Genomic DNA, 23,997 nt, shown 5'->3' with positions numbered 1-23,997 from the left:
GAGATGATCTAGGAGGAAAGCCTGAGATAGGCCATGGGAAAGAGCCAGGGGGACTAGGGTATGTGATAAGAGGCCCTAGGAAGTAAAGACAGGATTGGGGGAGGGGGTTCTGCTAGCTTATGTTAGAAGAAAGACTAAGTCTTGAGAGATCAGAATCAGGGGCAGGAAGGACAATAAAATACCTACCTGCATCCCAGCCCATTGTGGTCTCTGTGGGTTCATGGTAGAAAGTATCTCTGTGGATTGGTGACTGACAAAGGAATTGAGATGAGCTATAAGGGAAGGCTGAGAGGGTTGGTGAACTAACATGCTTTTAATATGATGATTTTTTTTCTTCCTTTCCCTCAGACAGTTATGACCAGAGCTCACTTCAGGCCGTTCAGTTAGAAGATGGCACAACAGCTTATATCCACCATGCAGTGCAAGTCCCACAGTCTGATACCATCTTGGCAATTCAGGCTGATGGGACAGTGGCAGGGCTGCACACTGGGGATGCCACAATTGACCCAGATACCATTAGTGCTTTGGAGCAGTATGCAGCAAAGGTATGGCACTTTGGGCAGCTTCAGTACCCACCTCTGTACTGGAGGGTATCGCAGTGGAGTGTTGACTACGCTTGAAACTCTGAAGTCAGTACTACTAGCACTGCACAGATCATTTGGGAGGTAAAACAGGAAGGTCAGAAGTTCAAAAAGTTGAAAGCCAGCCTGGGATAAATAAGACCCTGTCTCAAAAGCAAAACTAACAAAAAAGAAAAATAAGAAGAGGAGAAAGAGAAGGAGGTAGCAGTGGCCACAGCAGCAGCAGCAGCAGCAGCAGCAGCAGCAGCGAGCAATTTTAAAATAAAAAGTGAGTCAGGCGGTACTGAATAAGTGAATGCCAGGAATGTAGTTCTTACCTATAATTCCTACAGATGATCATAGGCGTGAAGCCAAAAGCGGGCTACGTACGGTCTGAATGTTGGGCTATATGAATTGTCTCAACAACAATTAAAGACATGCAGAAAGCTGGCTCAGCTAAGAACACTTGTGCCCAGTGGTGGAGGTTAAGCACACCTTTAATCCCAGCACTTGGGAGGCAGAGGCAGGCGGATTTCTGAGTTCAAGGCTAGCCTGGTCTACAAAGTGAGTTCCAGAATACCCGGGCTACACAGAGAAATCCTGTCTTGGGAGGAGGGGTGGGGGGCGAGGTCAAGGATAAGTTCTATAGAGGATATAATGGAGAAAACAGAAGCAAAATTAGAGATTAGGAAAAGTGAAGGAAAGCCTTGAATTTTATATAAAAACCTCTAGTTTTTGAGGTAATCATGAGGGTTCATGCCTTTGTTTCAGCTACTTAGGAAGCTGAGTGAAGAAGATCTCTCATGTCCGAGTTTGGGACACCAGTTGGAGCAGATAATAAAACCTCAGCCTAGGGAGAAGTAGGGAGGATTCTTGAATTTTTTTACCCTGCCCCAAAAGTATACTTCTCATGTAATTAGAAGTTTGGGTGGGGAATGGGACTGGGAGATATGGCTGTAATCCCAGCACCGTGGATGTGGAGGCCAGGAATTTAGGGTCAGCCTTGACTGTAGTGAGTTCAGGAGCTGACGGCACTACATGAGTCCCTATCTCATGTATATGCCTTAATTTGGAGAACCCAGTGGTATGGTTCAGTAGTAGAGTGCTTGTCTATAATACATGGGGCCTTGAGTTCAGTCTAGTATCATGATAATAAATAAATGATAATTTGTTAGATCTTAGTTTGGGAGAGTTTTTAAAACACACAATAAGAGTAATAATAAATCTGCATATCACCCAGCCTAAACAATTATCAAAATTCCAGACTGGGGCTTGAGGAATAGCTCATTTATACAGTACTTATCTAATGTGTGTGAGGTCTTCGGTTCAGTCCCCAGCACTGTAGCTAAATCATGAAACCTTTTAAAGTCTTCTTTTCTTACTTTAGGTATCCATTGATGGCAGTGACGGTGTAACAAGTACAGGAATGATTGGAGAGAATGAGCAAGAGAAAAAAATGCAGGTATGCAAAGCCAAGACTTGTTTGTTTAACGGGTTTTGTTTGGTTTTGTTAATTTTTAAATTGTGTGTGTGCAAGTGTATGTGTGCATGTGCGTGTGCATGCCTGGATGTCTGGGCATGTACATGCAGGTGAGTACTGGCACCCATGTATGTCAGAGACATGCGATGCACCCTGTAGTTGAAGTTAAAGGCAGTTATCAAACTTGGATCCTCTGGTAGAAAGCAACGTGTCTTAACCTCGCAGCTATCTTTCTATAAACCTATTTGCAACTTTTATGGATGCTCACAGTCAGCTATTGGATGGATCACAGGGCCCCCAATGGAGGAGCTAGAGAAAGTACCCAAGGAGCTGAAGGGGCCTGCAACCCTGTAGGTGGAACAACAATATGAACTAACCAGTACCCCCCGGAGCTCTTGTCTCTAGCTGCATATGTATCAAAAGATGGCCTAGTCGGCCATCACTGGGAAGAGAGGCCCATTGGTCGTGCAGACTTTATATGCCCCAGTACAGGGGAACGCCAGGGCCAAAAAATGGGAATGGGTGGGTGGGGGAGTGGGTGGGGAGGGTATGGGGGACTTTTGGGATAGCATTGGAAATGTAAATGAAGAAGATAGCTAATTTAAAAAAAAGAACTCCTGGGGTTTGATTCGTTTTGTTTGCAGTACTAAGGATTGAAACCTAGGGCCTCATGCTTGTAAGGCAAGATCCAGCCCTTGGTGTCATAATTCCTGAAACAGATAGTAATCTTCAAAAGGCCTTAGGGGAAGCGTCACTGTTTATTTTTACAATGGTGATCCATAAAAATGAGCCTCTGTTGAACTGAAGTGCAGACTAGGATCGCAGGAATCCCATCCTGGGGACTCACTTGACCTGACGCCTTCTCTGCCATGGTCTTTAAAATGAAAAATACATTTAAAATTATTATAAGGTTCCATTTCCTTTAATAAAGAAGGATAAGGAGATGGACCCCTTGAGTATATTAGGAGTTAGCAATGTACAATAGAGATTTTATTTTCGATATCTTAACTAGACTCTTACTGTATAGCTCAGCCTGGCCTTAAGCTTATGCTGCTCCTGCCTTAGCCTCTGAAGGTCTTGGATTTCAGGCGTGTGCAGTGGCACAGACACACACTCTAGAGGTTTCCTGGGTGGCAATAGATCCGTGAGGCCAAACTGCAGTCTTGCAGAGCACTGACTTGTTGAAGCCTTAGAAAAGAGAATCTTCCTAACTTGAAGTCCTAGACTCTTAGCATAGAATGTTCTGAGTTGTAGCTCATGATATGGTTTTGTCTTTTTTATTGTGAAATAGTAATTTCATCTGTTGTGTTTTGTATGAACACCTTAAGGCTTATTTTGTTTTTCCAGATTGTCTTACAAGGCCATGCTACTCGAGTAACTCCCAAAGCTCAGCCGAGTGGAGAAAAGGCATTTCGGTGCAAATACGACGGCTGTGGGAAACTCTATACAACAGCTCATCACCTTAAGGTATAGGACGGAAATGTCGGGCTCACAAGCATACTGATGGCACACACTACTGCTTGCATGATCGAGCTTAGACATCCCTGTTCACACCCATTCAAAAGATACTGACATGCACTAACACACACAAGAGCCTGGACAAACTCAACAACTGCCTGTTCTCTTCAGAGCCTGGATGCTTTATCACTGTATCCCAAATTCCAGCATATTCCCTAGCAGATAGTCTGTATTAAATTTAATACAGGGCTGGCTGGCGAGATGGCTCAGTGGGTTAGAGCACTGACTGCTCTTCCAAAGGTCCTGAGTTCAAATCCCAGCAACCATATGGTGGCTCACAACCACCCATAATGAGATCTGACGCCCTCTTCTGGTGTCTGAAGACAGCTAATATGTATAATAGTAAATAAATCGTTAAAAAAATAAAAAATAAAAATAATTTTAAAAAATTTAATACAACAAAAAAAAACAAAAAGAAAAAAAGCCGGGCGTGGTGGCACACGCCTTTAATCCCAGCACTTGGGAGGCAGAGGCAGGCGGATTTCTGAGTTCGAGGCCAGCCTGGTCTACAAAGTGAGTTCCAGGACAGCCAGGGCTACATAGAGAAACCCTGTCTCGAAAAAACAAAAAAAAACAAAAAGAAAAATTTAATACAACTAGTACATTTCAGTGATGGAACATACTTTTTTTTTGTTTTTGCTTTTTGAGATAGGGTTTCTTTTTATAACCCTGGCTGTGCTGGAACTCACTCTGTAGGTCAGGCTGGCTTTGAGAGATCTGACTCCTACCTAAATGCTGAGATTAAAGGGATGGTGGGATTAAAGTTATGTACCAATACTACCTGGCCAGTCTTGGGTTTTGTGAGACTAACTGTGTAGTTCAGACTGGCCTTAATTAAACTCACTGAGTAGTTCAGGTTGATCTTGGGCTTGGATTCTCCCTTTTCCACCCCTTAGTTTCTGTGGTTGTAGGTATATGACACTATACCCATCTACATTTTTATTAATTGGAGGGGGGTTATTTTAAGGTATATGCTACTTCATCTAGCCTCAATATTTTTATTTTACTTGCAACAAAACACAATAGACAGCCAGGGCTACACAGAGAAACCCTTTCTTGAAAAACAAAAAACAACAACAAAAACAAACCACAATAGAATATGCCATGACTTTTAACAAATAGCTCAGATATAATGAGTAGCTTACCTTGTGTCAGGAAGTATATTTGGAACAGTGGCCTTGGAGCATTCTTCCTATATTTATCTATGTGTGATTCACGCATGATGAGTGACCTCATGATACCTCATTTTCCATTATCTCTAAAGCTGGTCATCTCTGGGCTGGAGAGATGGTTTAGTGGTTAAGAGCACTGACAAGCTGTATGTGTCAGCTCTGCCACAGAGCACAGCTGCTTGGGGAGGCGCATCTCAGGGATTTGACTGCTTCCTCTAGGGCAGGCGCTGGGCTGTAGGGAAGCGCTGGGGCTCTAACTGCTCTCCAGGTGTGAAAGCAAAGCTTTGGGTCCCCAGCCTGCTACTATCTTGAATACCCAGGCTCCTCTGGGAGTCACAGAAGAGCAAAGAAAGGAGTCGTGGGGCTCAGGGGCGAGGGACAGCATCCGGCAGAGATGATGGTCCTTGGCTTGACAGATGCAGGCTTGGTGGTGGTTGTGATAGAGGCCTTCTACAGATTAGGCTGTGACCCTGTAGGCGAAGGCCTTCTTCATGGTGAAAAAGACAGTCCGTGGTTTTAAACAGTTTATTGTCATGGCAGGAAATGGATGCATAAAACCACAGCCCCCTCCTCAGGATGGGCCTGAGATTAAATACCTTTTGCAGGGAAGATGTCTAGGTAAGGAAACTTATTAGCTATACCCTCTAGACCTCTAGGTACCTCATTAGCATGGTAGAGAACTCTGTTTGGGACCTATGTGACCACAGGTCATGTCTCTTTTATGTGAGGAGCATGGCATGTATTCCAAGTCAGGAGTCAGCAGGGAGGTGGGGAGGTGTGTGCCCACCCAATCTCTGGATCTCAGCCTACACTACCTTACCAAACTTCCCGGCATGGTTTTATGTCCAGAGGACCCAGGTTTAGTTCCCAGCACCCACATGGCATCTCACAAACTGTCTAGAACTCTAAGATCTGACATACATGAAGGCAAAACACCAGTGCACATAAAATAGAAATAAATTAATTTAAGGAAAAACTAGTTATCTCAAGCTGGGGGTGTCACTTACTCATTAGAGTACTTGCCTGGTCCTGGGTTCACTCTCTGGCACCACATAAACTGGTCATGGTGGCATTTGCCCTTAATCCATGCTCAAGGGGTGGAGGCAGATGCCTCAAATGGTTAAGGCCACTCTCACTACAAAACCAGTGTGGGATACATAAGACTCTGTCTATAATATAACATCCTTTATAGTAAGGGTGTGAAAATTTGTTAATACTGTTCATATAAATTAATAAGAAGAATGAACCTAGGCTAGAGAGATGGCTCAGTGGTTAAGAGCACTGACTACTCTTGCAGAGGTCCTGAGTTCAATTCCCAGCAACCACATGTTGCTTACAAGCATCTGTAATGGGAACTGATGCCCTCTTCTGGTGTGTCTGAAGACAGCTACAGTGTACTCATTATATACTAAATAAATAAATAAATCTTTAAGAAAAAAAATGAACCCATTAAAGGTTCAGAGAATGTTGGGCATTGTCTTGAGTACTCAAGTGTCATAGCAGCCACCAGTGGTGTGCCTCACTTTACAGACAGGATCTTGAGTCTTAGAAAGGCAGATGCAGAGCTGCAGATGTAGTTCAGTTAGTAGAACACTTGCCTGGTGTGCCCTGGGATCTGTCTTTAGCACCCCATAAACTGGGTGTGGTAATGCACACCTGTAACCCTAGTAATCGGGAGGAAGCGAGGATGAAGAGCTCAAGGCCATCCTTGGCTACATAGAGCGTTTGGGTCAGCCTGGGCTACATGGGACTGCAGCTCAGACAGACAGACAGAAGGCAGGTGGCTAAAGCTCTTCTAGGCAGTGTAGCTTCAGATGCATGGCTGTCTAGTATGCAAGAGTTCTCTTTGGAAAGCCTGTCCCTGTGCTCCCTTCCTCGTTGTCATTTTGCATATGTGTCCTACACGCTCCTGTGGCCACTCTGGAAGCACTCAGATGATCCTGTGCCTTATTTTAAAAGAGCCCTTGTTGCAATGTAGCATGAGTCTGTTTCAAAAATTATTAGCCTATAGTTTTTGTAGAAAAGTTGCTTTTTATTTTATTTTAAAATATACAACAGAACTAGTGGTATAGCTCAGGAATAGTTATTGCATCTCATGCAATCCCCAGTACAGTAAAAGAAAAAGGAGGGGAAAAAAACAAAAAACGAAGCCATTTATTAGGAGAGGAAAAGAGTGGGTTTGTGTTGAAAACGTCTTACTAATAGATCATGTAAAGGAAACAGAATTGTGCTTGTGTTTTATTAACAGGTCCATGAGCGCTCACACACAGGAGACCGGCCTTACCAGTGTGAGCATTCAGGCTGTGGGAAAGCATTTGCAACAGGTAAAAACACATTTTCTTTACTTCTTAGTTCCAGTGGGATTGCTCAGAGGCGCCAGAGGCAGGAGCTGACCCCTTCCCCTTCTGAGTCCAAAAAAAGCACATGATCAGGTTTTTAGCCTTGCATTAGTTTTTTATTTGTATGTATGTGTGCCTGTGTGAATTTATGTGCACCATATATGTGCAGGTAACCTTATAAGCCCAAGGAGGTGATTAGATCCCCTGGGACTGAAGTCAAACAGTTGTGAGCTAACTGGTATGGGTCCTGGGAACCAAACACAAGCCCATGTCCTCTGCTAGAGACTTGGAACTGCCGAGCCGCCATTCATCCAGCCCTTTCAGTCTCTAAATTAACTGTCTCTCTCCTGTCCTGTTTGCTCTGGGCCCCTTTCTGTATTAACATTTTCTCCAACAATGTAGCTGTGTCTGAGTATTTGGTATTTCTCATTCCATCCTGTGTTTTCTTCTACCAGGAAAAATAAAAGCCATGCTTTTAAAAGCTGGGTATGATAGTATATGATTTTAATTCCAGCACTGGGGAGGCAGAGGCAGGCAAATGTCTTTTGAATTTGAGGACAGCCTGGAACCTAATAGGTCAGTAAAACTGCCATGTACTGTGCCCCACCCCCCAAAAATGCTGATTCAAAATATAATTAAGGGCTGAAGAGATGGCTCAGTGGTTAAGAACACTGACTGCTCTTTCAAAGGTCCTGAGTTCAAATCCCAGCAACCACGTGGTGGTTCACAACCATCCATAGTGAGATCTGACTCTCTTCTTCTGGGGTGTCTAAAGACAGCTACAGTGTACTTAAATATAATAAATAAATAAATCTTTAAATATATATATTATAGTTAAAACAGGCCTAGGGAGTTTTCTGTCTCGGGGGTGCTGGGAACCCGACCCAGGTCCTCTGTAAGAGCAATGAGTGAGGACTAACCACAGAGCTATCTCTCAAGCCCCACCCTTTTTTAATATTGAATATTTTTGTTTGGTTTGTTTTTTGAGGCAATGTCTCACTGCATTCCACACTGGTCTCAAATTTATGGCAGTCCTTCCATTTCAGCCATCCATATACTGGGAGTACAGGCATCAGCCACCATACTAGCTTGCCTCACTTAATCTTTTTTCTTTCTTTTTCTTTTTCTTTTTCTTTTCTTTTTTTTTTCTTTTTTTGGTTTTTCAAGACAGGGTTTCTCTGTATAGCCCTGGCTGTCCTGGAACTCACTTTGTAGACCAGGCTGGTCTCGATCTCAGAAATCCTTGCCTGTCTCTGCCTCCCAACTGCTGGGATTAAAGGTGTGTGGGCCACCACTGCCCAGCTGCCCCACATATTCTTAATAGTCATTCTATGATATCTGCCTAGTATTTGATTCTTCCTGCTTACTCTATGCTCCCTAGGTTACTCTCCAAAAACATGTTTAGAGGAGTATTGTATGGATACATTTTCTTTTCAATTTTCTTAAAGGTTATGGATTAAAAAGTCATTTCAGAACTCATACTGGAGAAAAGCCATACCGGTGTTCAGAAGATAATTGTACAAAGTCTTTCAAAACTTCAGGAGACCTACAGAAGCACATCAGAACCCATACAGGTACCAGTTCAAACAACGTCCTAATTAGACCAGCAGTTGCTTTCTTTACTTTATGATTCCTGGATCTCATCAAATAATCTAGCCTGGTTGACCTTGGATTTGTGATGCTTTTACATTGGCCATTCCAGTTCTGGGATGACAGGCTAGTATTATCAGGGTAGACCAGGACTGCTTGTTATTTTATTATTGTTTCTTAATAAGTTATTTAATTTTATTTTATGCGCATGGGTATCAGTACTCTAGAACCAAAGTTACAGATAGTTGTTAGCTGCCATGTGGGTGCTGGGAATTGAACTGGGGTCTTCTGGAAGAGCAGTCAGTGCTTGTAACTGCTGGCCTCCAGGCCTGGAATTCTTAATCTGAGGGAAAGGATGGTGATCCTGAAAAATGTGAAAGGAGTCATTATCTGGGCCTTATCTTAAAATTCCTAAAATTCCATCCAACCTGCTGTTCATGTATGTGAACTTTCCAAGGTGAAGCCACAGAAATATGCATAGTAGCCTAGATCACCAACCCTGTCAGTTTCAGAGATTACCTGAGTAACAAGGTTATTACCATAGGACTTTGCTAAGTAGCAAAATTGAGAATAAACCCTGGCCGGGCAGTGATGGTGCATGCCTTTAATCCTAGCACTTGGGAGGCAGAGGCAGGCAAATTTCCGAGATCAAGGCCAGCTTAGTCTACAGAGTGAGTTACAGGACAGCCAGGGCTACACAGAAATCCTGGGGGGGGGGCATGGGGGGACCGAGGGAGGAGGAAGGGAGAGGGAGGGAGAGAGAATATGAGAATATCCCTCTCCTGCTGGTAAAGAAAATGTCTGAGGTCAGAAATGATAATCACAGCACTCTGACTGAGTTCAAGGCCAGCATGGTCTACAGAGCCAAGGGCTACACAGAGAAACCAGAGAGAGACAGAGACAGGGGTTCAGAGGTTGATTCTCCACTTCTAATTTTTAGGTTCCGGGGATCCAACTCAGTTGGGCTTGGCAGCAAGCATTTATACCTACTAAGCCATCTTGTGGAACCTTAGTTCTGTTCCTGATTTTCTCTTATCTTTCCTCTGACATTGTGGTGTATGCTTTTCTCAGTTCAGTTTTTTTATATGCCCACTTGATGACTCTATCTTGGAAAGTCACAGTCACTGGTGAGTGTTGAATGCTCTCTCCAGAACACAGCAATGCTTAGAAGGGAAACTCAGAGCCTTCAGGCTGCAGATGGGGTGAGACCCTGTGATGAGACCTTTGACAGAGCCCCGTGACATTCCCATCTCTGTATCTCTCTTTTTTTTTTTTTCCCCACTGTTTAATTTATTCCCTTTTGTATCTTTAGGAGAAAGGCCCTTTAAGTGTCCTATTGAAGGCTGCGGTCGGTCCTTTACCACATCAAATATCAGAAAAGTGCACATTAGGACACACACAGGAGAAAGACCTTATTACTGCACAGAGCCTGGATGTGGGAGGGCATTTGCCAGCGCGACTAATTATAAAAACCATGTGAGGATACACACAGGTAATGACTGCTGGGGTCCTGCCCTGTCCTTCGAGGCTTTCAGCTGCCTTCTTCTTCCCAGTTTCCATGATGAGAAGAGCTGAAGCAGCTCCAGACGTTCTCTGCTGAGCTGACCTGTGATGGCACACACACACACACACACACACACACACACAACACCTTTAATCTCCGCAGGGGGAAGGCAGAGTCACTGCCAGGCGTGTAACAGCCACCTACCTCAGTGCTTGCATGAGTAAGGGTCTAGGGAGGTGGAGGGGGCAGGGGGAGGCAAGCAAGCAGCACTCAGACAGGGAGGGGGAAGCTTCAGAATGTAAAATGAAGTCCACTTCTGTAAGGCTGATCAAGTGCCACAAGTGAGTCAGTACAGCCAGTACAGCCAGTGTGAAGGAGGACTGGTATGTTCATCATAACACCAGCACAAGGCAGCTGCAAAGCAGGATCAGAAGGTCAAAGTCATCTTCAGCTATGTCATGGCCGTGCCAGCCTTAGGTGGACGCTTAAAAACAAAGGGGAAAAAAGGTTTACAGGAATCCCTTTTTTACTGTTTGGTGCCATCTAGTGGTGGGTTTTGCTGCAGCCTAAATAGCAGTTGGGCTGATATTCCAAGTGGTAATTGACAGCCATTTTCCTGTTTAGAAAATCACCTGCCATCAGCCGGGCATGGTGGCGCACGCCTTTAATCCCAGCACTCAGGAGGCAGAGGCAGGCGGATTTCTGAGTTTGAGGCCAGCCTGGTCTACAGAGTGAGTTCCAGGACAGCCAGGGTTATAAAGAGAAACCCTGTCTCAAAAAACCAAAAAAAAAAAAAAAAAAAGAGAGAGAGAGAGAAAGAAAAAAAAAAGTAGAAAATCACTGTCTCAGACAGTGATGGCACCACACACACATCTTGGGAGGCAGAGGCGAGCAGATCTTCAAGTTCAAGGCCAGCAAGTTCTAGGACAGCCAGCCCTACACAGAGAAATCCTGTCTTAAAAAAACCAAACTAAACAAACAAACAAAAAAACACCTGCCATCCTTCAAAATAAGAACTTTTTATAAATTTTAATTTAATTTTTTTTAAATTATTCACTTTACATCCTGGTCACTGCCCCCCTCCCACAGTCCTTCCCCTCCTCTGAGCAGGTGGGCACCTCCCCTGGGAATCCCCCACCCCTACCCTGGCACTTCAAATCTCTTCAAGGCTAGGTACTTCCTCTCCCACTAAAGCCAGACAAGGTAGCCCATACACATACACACACACACACACACACACACACACACACAAATGAACATATTTTAAAAGCTTACAAAAAAGGGCTAGAGAGAGATGCCTTAGTAGTTACAGCTGCTCTTTCAGAAGACCCAGACTTGGTTCCCAACACCCACATGGAGGCTAAAAACCATCAGTAATTCCACTTCCAGGGAAAATGACTCTCTTTTCTGACCTCTTTGGGTGCTGTACACAATTGGTACATGGACTTATATGTAGGAAAAGCACCCATACACATAAATTAAATCAATGTATTTTTATTTATTTATAAGTATGGGTGTGGTGCCCTGTACTTCTAATGCCAGCACTCAGGAGGAAGAGGCTAAAGGATCTCTGAAGTGGAGGCCAGCCTGGTCTATGTACTGTGTTCTATGACAGCCTGGGCTACAAGAAAAACTGTCTCAAACAAACAAATAAAAAAAAAATCTCTGCTGTTACTATTTTTTACTTATAAAGGGCTGAGGAGATAGCAACCAAGAGCAGGTGCTGTTCCTGCAGGGGACCCGAGCTTGGTCCCAACACTCACACACTATAGCAGGTGGCTCACAACTGCCTGTAACTCCAACTCAATGGGACATGATGCCCTCTTTTGGCATCTTTGGGTACCTGCACTCATCTACACATACCTACACAGAGACACACATGTTCACATAATTTTTCTTAATTTACAAAGAGAGTTAAAAATTAATCTGTAACTCTTCCTGACACCTGACCCAAAATTGAAAGCATTGGTTAAACACTACAGTATCAGATGCTGTGATGGGCTGCAGAGCCGCCTGACTTGATAAACACTTATCATACGAGCACTATAATACCAGATACTGTGATGGGCTGCAGTGCTGCCTCCCTTGATAAACACTTGCCATACAAGCATACAAGCACCCATAGAAAAAGCTGAGCACAGCAAAATGTGCCTGTTATCCTATCTTTGAGGAGGCAATGACAGGTCGTCAGCCAATCTGGTCAAGTCAGTGAGTTTCAGGTTCAGTAATAGATGGATTCAGGCCTGGTGGCACATGTGTTTAATCACACTGAAATCCATACTGGCTTAGAACACACTCTATGGACTATGCTACCCTTGAACTCACAGAGATCCAACTGCCTCTGCCTCCCAAGTGCTGGGATTAGGGTTTTGTGCCTCATACCCCACAAAGATAGTATTTTAATTATGTATATGACAGAAAGGACGTGACAGGAGTGTAGGAGTCATGTAGACCAGGAAACAGAATTGGTCTTCTGGAAATGAGCTTACAGTGGCTTGAAGCCACCTTGTGTGGGTGCTGAGAGGTGAACGCTGGTCCTCTGGAAATGAAGCAAGCACCCTTAACCTCTGAGCCACTTCTCCAGCGACTCAGACGACTTTTGAGCCAAGTTCAAACCATAGGGAATTTTTCTTATGTGCTTTTCATCTTAGGATGAAAAGGGACACCTCACACACACTCCCTCTGCTAGGGATTGAGTTCTGCATCATGTGTGCTAAGCATGTGCTCGACACTGAGTTATCTTGACAGGTGATTTGCTTGTTGATTTTTAAAAGTCTCACCCTTCAGCTGTGGAGTAACTTTGTCTACCTATGTAAAAACTGACTGGGCTCAGTTTTTACTGAGATGGTGAGATGGCTCAGTGGGTAAGAGCACCCGACTGCTCTTCCGAAGGTCCAGAGTTCAAATCCCAGCAACCACATGGTGGCTCAGAACCATCCGTAACAGATCAGGCGCCCTCTTCTGGAGTGTCTGAAGACAGCTACAGTGTACTTACATATAATAAATAAATAAATCTTTAAAAAAAAAAATAGAGCCTGGGTCTTCTTTAAGAACAAGGAGTGTTCTTAACGCTGAGCCAGCTCTTCTGAAAAAAAAAAAAAAAACTGACCTTTTTGCGTGTCTTCTTCATTTAGGAGAAAAGCCATATGTCTGTACAGTTCCTGGGTGTGACAAACGGTTTACAGAGTATTCCAGTTTGTATAAACACCATGTCGTCCACACTCACTCCAAACCGTACAACTGTAACCACTGTGGGAAGACGTACAAACAGATCTCCACGCTCGCCATGCACAAACGGACAGCCCACAACGACACAGAGCCCATTGAGGAGGAGCAGGAAGCCTTCTTTGAGCCTCCCCCAGGTGAGTGCTTTAACAATCATATCTGTTGTGAGCTTATAACCCATGCTGTCTTCTCTAGTCCTTCAGTTTCATTTGTATAGTCACGACAAGTGATGCAGAAAGACACCGGTGCTCTGCATTGTGGAAGAAGGAGAACTTGTATTCTCAGGGAAAGCAGAAGAGGGCTTCCCGGAAAAATGTTATGTTCTTGGAAAGATTATAAAGGTGGATGGGTTGATGGAGGCAAAGAAGCAATGCCTAGGAGAAGGGAAGGGAAGAAGGGGACTTGAAGATAGAAGGAAGGTTTGGCACGTGGGAAAGCCCCCAGTGCTTGACGAGAGGAAAGCAAGTTGGAGACTCTCTGGAAAAAGCCTGGCCAGTGTGGCCGTTCCTCCCAGGAGCGCAAAGACTTCTCATTTTCAGCTCCTGAATGAAATGTTCAGAAATATTTAAGTTAAAAAAAAAAGTTCTGTTCCTTGAGAAATAGCTCGTGCTCAAATGTATTCAGTGCAAGACTGCTCTCCAGCCACAACCCTCTAAGCAGTCACACCTGAGGGCACAGAACTCCTCCCTTTCCTCCACCACCCTCCAGCAGAGTCTTACTCTGTAGCCCAGGCTAGCCTTGAATTTGGAGTAGTCTTCCTGCTACAGCCTCCCAAATGCTGGGCCTACAGGCATGATCCACTGCACCTATGTAGAGAGTGTAAGCTTTCATTCACTAGGAGGCGTAAGTCCTGAAGACATTGTACATCATGATGACTACAGTAAATAATAGCATACTTTATACTTGAATGTTGCAACAAGAAAGAAACAACTGCTAAATCCTTTTAATTAGGAAAAAAAAGGCTTTGGGGACTGGGAGAAGACACCACTGTTAGAGTGCCGTGCAAGCAGCGAGTGTGAAGATCAGAGTTAGGGTCCCACACAAATGCCTGTTGAATTTCACCAGTAAATCCAGTCTTGGAATTCAGACATGGTCTCCCTGAACATGCTGGCTTGCTAGGCTAGCCATATATCCATGAGCTCTGGGTTCAACTGAGAGACCCTGCCTTGATGAATGATGTGGAAAGCTATCAAGAAGACTCCTCATGGAGTCCCAGCCTCTGCATGGACATGAATGCACATCTCAACTACACATGGGGAAAAAAAGCAGACTTTAATAATGTCAAATGTAATTTATAAGACCTGTCTTTACTCTCCTCCTTATATGTTGATATCGCAGACTGTAAGAGGTTTTCTCAGTCTGTAAAATGGACTATAATAGAGTATAATTTAAAAGCAATGATTGGCCAGGCTGTGGTTGTGTTGCCTTCATCCTAGCATGCAGGTGGCAGAAGCAGGCCAGCCTGGACTACAGAGTGAGTTCCAGGGCAGCCAGGGCCACATGAGAAACCCTGGAAAAAACAAACAAGCAAACAAACCAAACAAAAAAACCCAACTATGATTACTTTTCAAAAAATACAGATTTGTGCTTTCTCTGACATAATCTCTGGGTTTGACATAATCTTTGGGAATAATGGTGTATAAATAACTGTGGGGGGAAAAGGAAGAACATTACATACACCTCAGTGACTGCTGCCATCTGAGCACAGGAGAGTTAGACCTGGCACTGAAGTCCTTCACAGACTAATTCTCAGATTAGGAGTACAGTCTTAAGTCCTTCTTTGAACAGGTAAAGCTTCCCTTTCTTCCTTGCTCCGTGGGAGTTAGCCAGTATTGAGAGAAGAGAGAGGTCAGTCACCCACTCTAGTAGTTCTGCTGCTGAGATTGTCATTCACGTGCTGGTTTCTGTGGAAGAAGAAAGTACCTGAACTGGATGGAGTTCTTGTTTAGTCACTTATGAAATGATTAACCTCAGCCCAGATAGTCACTACATTTATAGCCATGCATAGTCTTTACACAATGATGTCATTGTGTACTAATAGATGGCTGTCAGTCACGTGTGTTAGTAGACTGTGTGTATACAAGCCATTCTGGTTTTGTGGTTAATGTTTATAGACTCTTTTATTACCTTCATGAGACTTAAGTGACTTCAGGAGCCAAGAGGGCAAATGTCTGTATATAGAGTTCTTCCCTTCTGTGTCCCCTGTACATAGGTGCACAGCATTCCATAATCATCACAGCTAAGTGTAAAGGAGAGGCCTTCCAAAATCAGAACACTTGACATTGATGGGTAGGGTTGGGCTGGGTTGGGTTTGGTGTGATTTGGTTTGGCCTGGCCTGGCAGATGTGCAGATGGACTCCTTAAGAAGTTCTGAAACTCTTCTCAGGGTTTAGATATAAAACTAGGGCTTTGCTTTCTTTTGTTTGTTTGTTTTTTTGAGACAAGGTTTTGTACAACCTAGATCGGCCTTGAACTCCCTGTGTAACCTAGGCAGCCCTTGAACTGCTTCCTCTTCCAGGTGCTAGAAGGACAGGCCTAGTGTTGTCTAAATAGATTGGTTGGTCAAGTAAATTATTCATTTATTTTAAACAGGTCAAGGTGATGATGTTCTTAAAGGGTCCCAGATCACATATGTTACAGGTGTAGATGGAGAGGACATTGTATCTACACAAGTAGCCACAGTAACCCAGTCTGGGCTGAGTCAACAAGTCACACTCATATCACAGGATGGGACTCAACATGTAAGTATCTACTAACAGCCAAGGAAGTGAAATCTTTTCTTCACTTGGAATTGAAAGACAGGCTGGGTGCCTGAGTGGGAAGCATGATGTTTATACATAGGCCTCTAGAGCAGCAGTCCTCAGCCTTCCTAAGGCTGCCACCCTCTAACACAGCACCTCATGTTCTGGTGGCCCCAACCATAATGCTATTTTTGTTGCTACTTCATAACCATAATTTTGCTACTGTTTTGAATTATAATGTAAATATATGTGCTTTCTAATAGTCTTAGGCGACCCCTATGAAAGTGTCATTTGACCCTAAAGGGGTCACAACCTACAGGTTGAGAACTACTGCTCTCAGTAGTGGCAGATCTCCCACAGATCTTCCATGGTCTGCTGAAAAGAGCTATTTGAAGTAATAACAGTAGAGGATATTTGCATCCATGTGGGGCTATAGGCTCTGCCAAAGGACATAGCCACTTCGCTTATCCCATGCTGGGAAAGTTTGTAGGGAAGGTAGAGACACCTCTCCAGGGGTGGAAAAGTGTAGTCTGTCTGAGATGTGGGAATGCCTGAGCTGGTTGGGGGGTGGGAGGCCTCTGGGGAGGAATGGGGTTGGTGAGGGGGATAGTCCTTGGCTTGGCAGTGGCTGGCTTGCTGGTAGTTGTGGCTGGGAGCGCAGAGAGGTCTTCTACAGGAGATTAGGCTGTGGCTCTGTAGACGAAGGCCTTCTTCACAGCTTCCTTCCCACAGCAGATCTTGATGAAAAGAGACAGACCATGGTTCTGAACAGTTTATTGTCATGGTGGAAATGGATGCATAAAACCGTATCCTCAGGCTGGAGAGGTGGCTCAGCGGTTAAGAGCACTGACTGCTCTTCCAGAGGCCCTGACAGCTGCAGTGTACTCATAAATAAAAGAAACAAATCTAAAAGGAAAAAAGAACATACCCTCCTTTTCAGGGTGGGCCTGAGATTAAATACCTTTTGCAGGGAGAAGTGTCTAGAAAGGGAAGCTTATTGGCTAAGCCCTCCAGGCCTCTAGGTACCTCATTAGCATGGAGAACTCTGTTTTGGGCCTATGTGAGCACAGGTCACATCTCTTTTATGTGAGGAACATGGCACATGTTCCAAGTCAGGAGTCTGGCAAGGAGCTGGGAGTCGCCCAAGCCTCGGGGTGTGTGCCCACCAAGTCTCCAGGTCTCAATCTCCTCTAATTTACCAAACTTCCTGCCTGGATTTACGTCCCCCACAGCCATAGAATCCAAATGGCATTAGCTGGTGTGGGTCAAAGATGACGCGACAAAGATCAGAATCCCAAGGCGATTGTGAGCTTCAAAAGTACTTCGTCTGGGCTGGAGAGATAGTAGTACAATAGTACAGGGTGAGCCGGGCGTGGTGGCGCACGCCTTTAATCCCAGCACTCGGGAGGCAGAGGCAGGCGGATTTCTGAGTTCGAGGCCAGCCTGGTCTACAAAGTGAGTTCCAGGACAGCCAGGGCTATACAGAGAAATCCTGTCTCGAAAAAAAAAAAAAATAGTACAGGCTGCTCTTCCAGGGTCTTAAGTTCAATTTCCAAAACTCATATAGTGGCTTATAACTGTCTATAATATGCCATCTTCTGGTGTGCAGACATGTATATGTAGACAAAATGCTTAAATACATAAATAAAATTTTTTTAAAGTAGTGGATGTGGTGGTGAGTGACTTTAATCCCAGCACTCCTGAGGCAGGCAATTCTCAGTGAGTTCCAGCCCAGCCTGTTGTACATGATGAGCCCCTGTCTCAAACAAGCAGAGTTAAAGAATGGGTCTGGGTGAAGCCCAGCACCGGGAAGGAAGGGCTGGGACTTAGCAGTTGATTCAATCCAGGAATGAACCTTGACTGAGGTAAGGAGGACGTGATGATGTCATCCTGGGACATAAGTTAAGAAACAAAGTCCTATAGAATTTCCATTCTGGAGCAGTTTTCCTTACCAGAAACCATAGGTGTTCAGCCGGCTTCGTCAAGTCCAGTTGATTCAGTAAGAATCTTGATTTTCTCTGAGGAAGAGTAGTGGAATGTATATTCTCTAAGAGGTAAACGTGGCATTGTTTTGTAGGTGCCAATAACCTAAAAGAACTCAGCTTCAATGTGATTTTTAAGCATTTGCTAGAGTTGTTTTAGCTTTGGTAAAAAGGAGGCTCATGGGCTTTGGGGTGTCTCCACCCTCCTCTGTTCTGTCTTCCATGGGGAACCTTCTTCCTGCACATCTGTACTAGAACTCGCCTCCTAGACTCAGTATACTTTTTGGGTTTTATTTTGTATTAGGATTTGGTTTGGTTTGGTGGCTTTTGACACAAGGCCTCTATGTGGCTAGACTTCTGTGTATAGACCAGGACTTGAACTTACGGAAATACTCCTGCCTCACTTCCTAAGATCTGAGATTACAGGTGCTTGCTACCACACTACCTTTCTATTTTCCATGACTTTTCTTTTTAAAACAGGGTTTCATGTAGCTCAGGGTAGCCTGGAATTCTCGCACATACACACCCCTCAGGTTTTTTGAGGGTTTTTGGTTTTTTTTGTAGTGGTTGGCATGTCAGATGCAGATTTGGTGTGATAGAATGATAGAAGACAGGCAGAGAAGTTGAAAGGTGAAGTTCACACAGGAAATCTGGAACATGGGGAACAGAGATTTAAGCAGAGTGTCAAGGTAGAGATGGCGAGGGAAGGAAAAGTTAGGCCCAAGACTCGTGAAGGTACAAGGCAGAAGTTGGGGGTAGTGGCTGAAGCTGTAACCCCAGTAAGCAGGAAACTGAGGCAGGAGGATTACTGCAATATTCCAGGCCAGTATGGGAAACAGAAAGACCCTGTCTAAATCCCAAACACAAAACCCAACCAGACATAGACTTGTCTGGTGAATGGAAGATTATATTCCATTGCGAAGTTTATTTGCTCCCACAAAGGAAGCTTATGTGAGGGTTAGGCTCTGTCCTTAGTTAAGATTGCCAAATGTAACAGGAAATATTGACTGGTTTGTAAAATGCACTGTGTTTACAGGTCAACATATCTCAAGCCGACATGCAGGCCATTGGCAACACCATCACCATGGTAACACAGGATGGCACACCCATCACGGTCCCCACTCATGATGCAGTCATCTCCTCAGCAGGAACACATTCTGTTGCTATGGTTACCGCGGAGGGCACAGAAGGACAGCAGGTAATTATTTTTGTTCACTGTTAGTCAACCCATTCATCTGTGGCAAAACTTGCTTAGAAGCTGGGCTCTACTCTATACATTCTTACTTAGACGTGTGAACTTCAGGCTGACCTCCTATTTTATAACTTCTTTAGCCAATTAGTCCTTGGAGTTATTTTTTGTCCTCCATCTGTAAATAGGAGTTATATTTACATCCGTACCATCAAGTTCACAGGAGAATGAAGTGAGGAACTGGAGAAGCAGCTTAGTGGTTGACTGCTTGCTGCTCTTCCAGAGGACCCAAATTCCATTTCCAGCACCCACATCAAGCAAGTTACAACTGCCTGTAATCCAGCGGGGCTCCAAGGGCACCCACAAATACATAGCATATATTTCCACAAACACAGACATATTAAAAATAAATTTAAAACACACACATACAGCTAAGCATAGAGGTGCATGCCTTTAGTCCCAGCACTTGGGAGGCAGAGGCAAGCAGATCTGTTGAGTTTAAGACTAGCCTGGTATACAGAGCAATTTTCAGGCCAGCCAGGGATACATAGTGAGAATCCATGAGTCTAAAGTGGGGACTGTATCTAAGATGACATTGCCGTTCATCAGTAATGTCCTTCCAGTTAGATGGCAGTCTAATTGTAAATGCAAGAAGATAATCTGAGCTGGGCGTGGTGGCACACGCCTTTAATCCCAGCACTCGGGAGGCAGAGGCAGGTGGATTTCTGAGTTCGAGGCCAACCTGGTCTACAAAGTGAGTTCCAGGACAGCCAGGACTATACAGAGAAACCTTGTCTCGAAAAAAAAAAGAAGAAGAAGAAGATGAAGAAGATAATCTGATCCACACTCAGGAATAAGTAGCCATTTGAGGTGTGCGTTAGTTGACATTTGTAACTTCCTCAGCATCTACTTGGGGTAACAGAACCTAGAGAGGGCCTCATCTCCCTAGAGTTAGACACAGCAGGTCCATTTCCCAGGTCTTATAACTTTTGCCATTGACTTGCTTCATGATGATAGTTAAATCCCTTCTCTCTGAGCCTTAACTTCCTCAAATGAGAGTGCAGCCTAGACAGTACATAAGCCCTTTTCCAGCAATAAGTACCTACACAGCTCCGGTCCCTAGCACAAAGTGGACTTGAACCACTTGGAGTTATAGATATAATTATTCATGTGTGTTTTGTTTATTTTGCTTCACATCAGGTTGCAATTGTAGCTCAAGATCTGGCAGCATTCCATACAGCATCTTCAGAAATGGGACACCAACAACATAGCCATCACCTAGTAACTACAGAAACCAGACCTCTGACCTTAGTGGCAACATCCAATGGCACCCAGATTGCAGTTCAGGTGAGTGCAGACTAGGTGAGCAGCAGCAGTGCTGCAACTCTGGGTCTTTTCGTGTGTGACGCTTCTGTGCTTGTACCACGTGCAAAGTCATCTGGGGATCTTAAAAGACCAGAAGCTGTGCCGTGGTGGCATGTACCTTTAACCCCAGCACTCAGGATGTAGAGGCAGGGTGTTCTCCGTGAGCTCTAGGACAGCCAGGGCTATCTAGAAAGTCCCTTCCTCAAGAAAAGCCAAACAAACCACCAACCTGGGCTGGGGGTGAAGCTAGGTTGATAAGAGTGCTTGTTTAGCAGGCCCTGGGCTCTATCTCCAGCATCATAGAAGCCGGGCCTGGTGGCTCAGGCATGTGATATGAGCACTCAAGAAGTGAAGGCAGGAAGACCAGAAATTGAATTGAAGGTCATTTGCCTAAGCTACATGAGATCTTATTCAAAACATAAACTAACATTGTTTTTTACCACCTTTGCTTTGCTAGCCTTGGAGAATTTATAGCAAGAGAAACAATTGTTAGACATGTGTTTTTTATGTACCCAGACAGCTATCTCCACTGTTGAGGTGGAGTCTTAACGAGATAGGTTTCTATAAAGCACAAGGGAGCTACTACTTGGAGGAGAACCTTCTGTAAACAGAGCGCCCTCATAACCTCACTAAAACTGAGGCGCGTTAGAAAACATAGGAAGAACATTTGCTAGGAAAGACCCTAGTTCCCGGTAGAGAATATAAAATCACACATGCTTGATAAACAGGAAACTCTAGCCATTGGCTAGTCTTCTTGAGTTCATGGGTGTAGACACTAGCTGCATAGGGATCACTCCATTGGCTGTGATGGCTTAGCACATGGGAAAAACTTACATACGCTCCATTGATCTCACAAGTACAAGTTTTGATTTTATGTTATTAGTGATCAAGTTAAGAGTAATATTTCAGCAACCCAAGCATCAGAATTAGAGAGCAATTGCACATCTACGTTTACCATTTAACATTTCTGTCCATCATCCAGGTTAGGGCTTTGGATCATTAATGTTTGATGTGTGTGTTCTGGTTTCAGCTTGGAGAGCAGCCATCTCTGGAAGAAGCTATCAGAATAGCATCTAGGATCCAACAAGGAGAGACGCCAGGGTTGGATGATTAACACTCAGAATTACAGAGCAATAAAACATGAGGAAGGAGCCTTTCATCTCTGGCGGTAGAATCCCTGAAGCCCCGCCCGGCAGAGCAGAAGTTCCATTCCTGAAGCACTGGACACATTTTTATGCAAGGGTAGAGAACATTTTCTTCTTGACACTTTTGTGTACATAGCCCCTGGAATGAAATCCCAACGTGATTCATTGTGTACGAGGAAGAATGAAATGAGAGCCCTGCAGCAGTTCTTCATGCTACTCTTGACCACATGGCAAACTCCTGAAATCCACCCATAAGATCAGCAGGGTCTGAACACAGTCAAGATGCGCTTTTAACTTACTGTGAAAAACACGGCTGTATCTAATGTGCTGAAGGTTCTACATGTGAAACAATCATAACTCCAAAGCCATCACAGAATAAAGGATGCAAGCCTTCAGATGTCCCTCCAGTTAATGTCTGGATTGTTTGTCCTAATACACACCCATGTTTACTTGGATTTCAAGGTTTGAAGACCTCATTTATAGAGCCCCATCCCTGTTATATAACACTTCTTCAAGCTAAAATGCTGATTATTTTAGCATTACATTGGATGATGTATAAAATTACAAAGTTTGTTTATTTTAAATTAAAACATTAAATCCAGTGTTTGAAGCTGGGAATGGCAGCTTGTGCCTGTAATCCCAGCATTAAAGACCTGAGGCAGGAGGAGAACACAAATGTGAGACTAACCTGGACTGTGTAGTAAATTCCAGGCTAATCTGAGCTACTCTCAAAAAGCAAAATATATCCATTATTTGGGTTGTTAAAATCAGCCTTTTGATTTTTTGCTACTGTTTTTTATGATAATCAACTATGAGAGTTTCCCACGGGTCTGGCCTAGGCTTATAGTTCTATGGCTGAGAATGAATTTACTCCAAAAAACTGGGTTAGTAAGTTGTGTAAATTATTTATTTTTGCTCCTAATCTTTTGTTTTAAAGCTTATTTACCTTAAAGTTTATTATGACTTTGAATACAGCAGTTTTTAAAACAATACTTTTTGTTTGTTTCATTAAATTGGTCTGATGTTGGGGAATGTTGCACAGGGATCCACAATGTAACAGTATAACTGGGGGATGGGGTGCTAGAGAGATGGCTCAGTGGTTAACTAAGAGTACAGACTGCTCTTCCAAAGGTCCTGAGTTCAAATCCCAGCAACCACAGCTCACAACCATCCGTAATGAGATCTGGCACCCTCTTCTGGAGTGTCTGAAGACAGCTACAGTGTACTTACATATAATGAATAAATCTTTTTTAAAAATACATATAGATATATATTTCCTGGTACACTCAGGCCAAGGGTATATCTATATAGGCACAGACCAAGCACTGTTCTCTATATATGTATTCAACAGTCTTGTGAAAATTTAAAATTTATTATCTCCAACTTACCCAGGCTTCGCAGTTTTAAAAGGCAAGGCATGTCAAAATTGGACAACCAGGTGTTTTGCCTCCATGTCCAGTATGGATTTTATACTATGCCTCAGTATCCTCAAATGATAAGTCCTTGTAGCAGAGGTTATCAAGATGACTTGTTTGACAGCTTCTGTTTGCTAATAGCAAGAGTCGAAAGGTTTTTTAAAAAGCTTTATTTTATCTGGGCAGTGGTGGCTCACAGTTACTTTCAGCATGTGGGAGGCAGAGGCAGGTGGATCTCTGGCAGAACCACTGCTATAGGCACACAGGAGCTTATGCATGGAAACCTAAACTACAGGCCTCTCTGAGCCTTTATCTCCACCTGCAGTCAGATTCCAGGGTCCTGCACTCCATCCCAGGCCCCCTGCCAGCTGCGCTTAACAGTACTGCACTGAACAGTTCTGAGAAGTCCTGGTATCCAGAGCTTAATATAGATAAGAAGACTACTTAGACCCAGAGAAAATGGGACATAGGTTGCTGTCCTTTGTTCCCAATCCATGGAGTGTCTCCTAGCAAGGTAGCATGCTCCTTCAAGATGTACTTCAGCTGCTGTGTGTCTCAACAGAAGCAGCAGAAAGGAGTTCTCCCAAAAATAAATCCTCCAAAGGTACTTGAAGAAACAAGAGTGTAAGTCAGCAAAAAGCAGCCTAATGCCTATGTGGTAAGATCCAGGCAGGGTCGACGCCCCCAGCAAAACCTGTTAAAAACCCAGGAAATCAACAGCCCAGAGGGTAAAAGTGCTTACTGTGAAGCTGGGTAACCCGACCTCAATCAC

The 23,997-nt window shown here is 44.0% G+C and overlaps 1 protein-coding gene across 3 annotated transcripts in view; it reads left to right on the top strand.

Annotated features, from left to right (window-relative positions):
* The window catches only part of Znf143 (zinc finger protein 143), a 37,469-nt gene extending 14,687 nt beyond the window's left edge, over nt 1-22,782 (top strand). For all 3 annotated transcript variants that reach the window (XM_085841404.1, XM_021166789.3, XM_021166790.2), the window contains exons 6-16: nt 349-545; nt 1,948-2,022; nt 3,388-3,507; nt 6,979-7,054; nt 8,518-8,643; nt 9,972-10,151; nt 13,298-13,525; nt 15,981-16,129; nt 19,148-19,309; nt 20,501-20,647; nt 21,696-22,782. In XM_085841404.1, the coding sequence (XP_085697530.1) occupies nt 349-545; nt 1,948-2,022; nt 3,388-3,507; nt 6,979-7,054; nt 8,518-8,643; nt 9,972-10,151; nt 13,298-13,525; nt 15,981-16,129; nt 19,148-19,309; nt 20,501-20,647; nt 21,696-21,779 (1,544 nt within the window). In that variant the 3' untranslated portion in view covers nt 21,780-22,782. The remainder of the gene's footprint in view (nt 1-348; nt 546-1,947; nt 2,023-3,387; nt 3,508-6,978; nt 7,055-8,517; nt 8,644-9,971; nt 10,152-13,297; nt 13,526-15,980; nt 16,130-19,147; nt 19,310-20,500; nt 20,648-21,695) is intronic.
* The last annotated feature ends 1,215 nt before the right edge of the window (nt 22,783-23,997 follow it).

The sequence above is a fragment of the Mus caroli genome, unplaced genomic scaffold (assembly GCF_978045245.1).
Source record: "Mus caroli unplaced genomic scaffold, Mus_caroli_1 scaffold_8, whole genome shotgun sequence".
Lineage (NCBI taxonomy): Eukaryota > Metazoa > Chordata > Mammalia > Rodentia > Muridae > Mus > Mus caroli.
The sequence above is the reverse complement of the archived record's forward strand: the minus strand, read 5'-3'. Positions and strand labels throughout refer to the sequence as shown.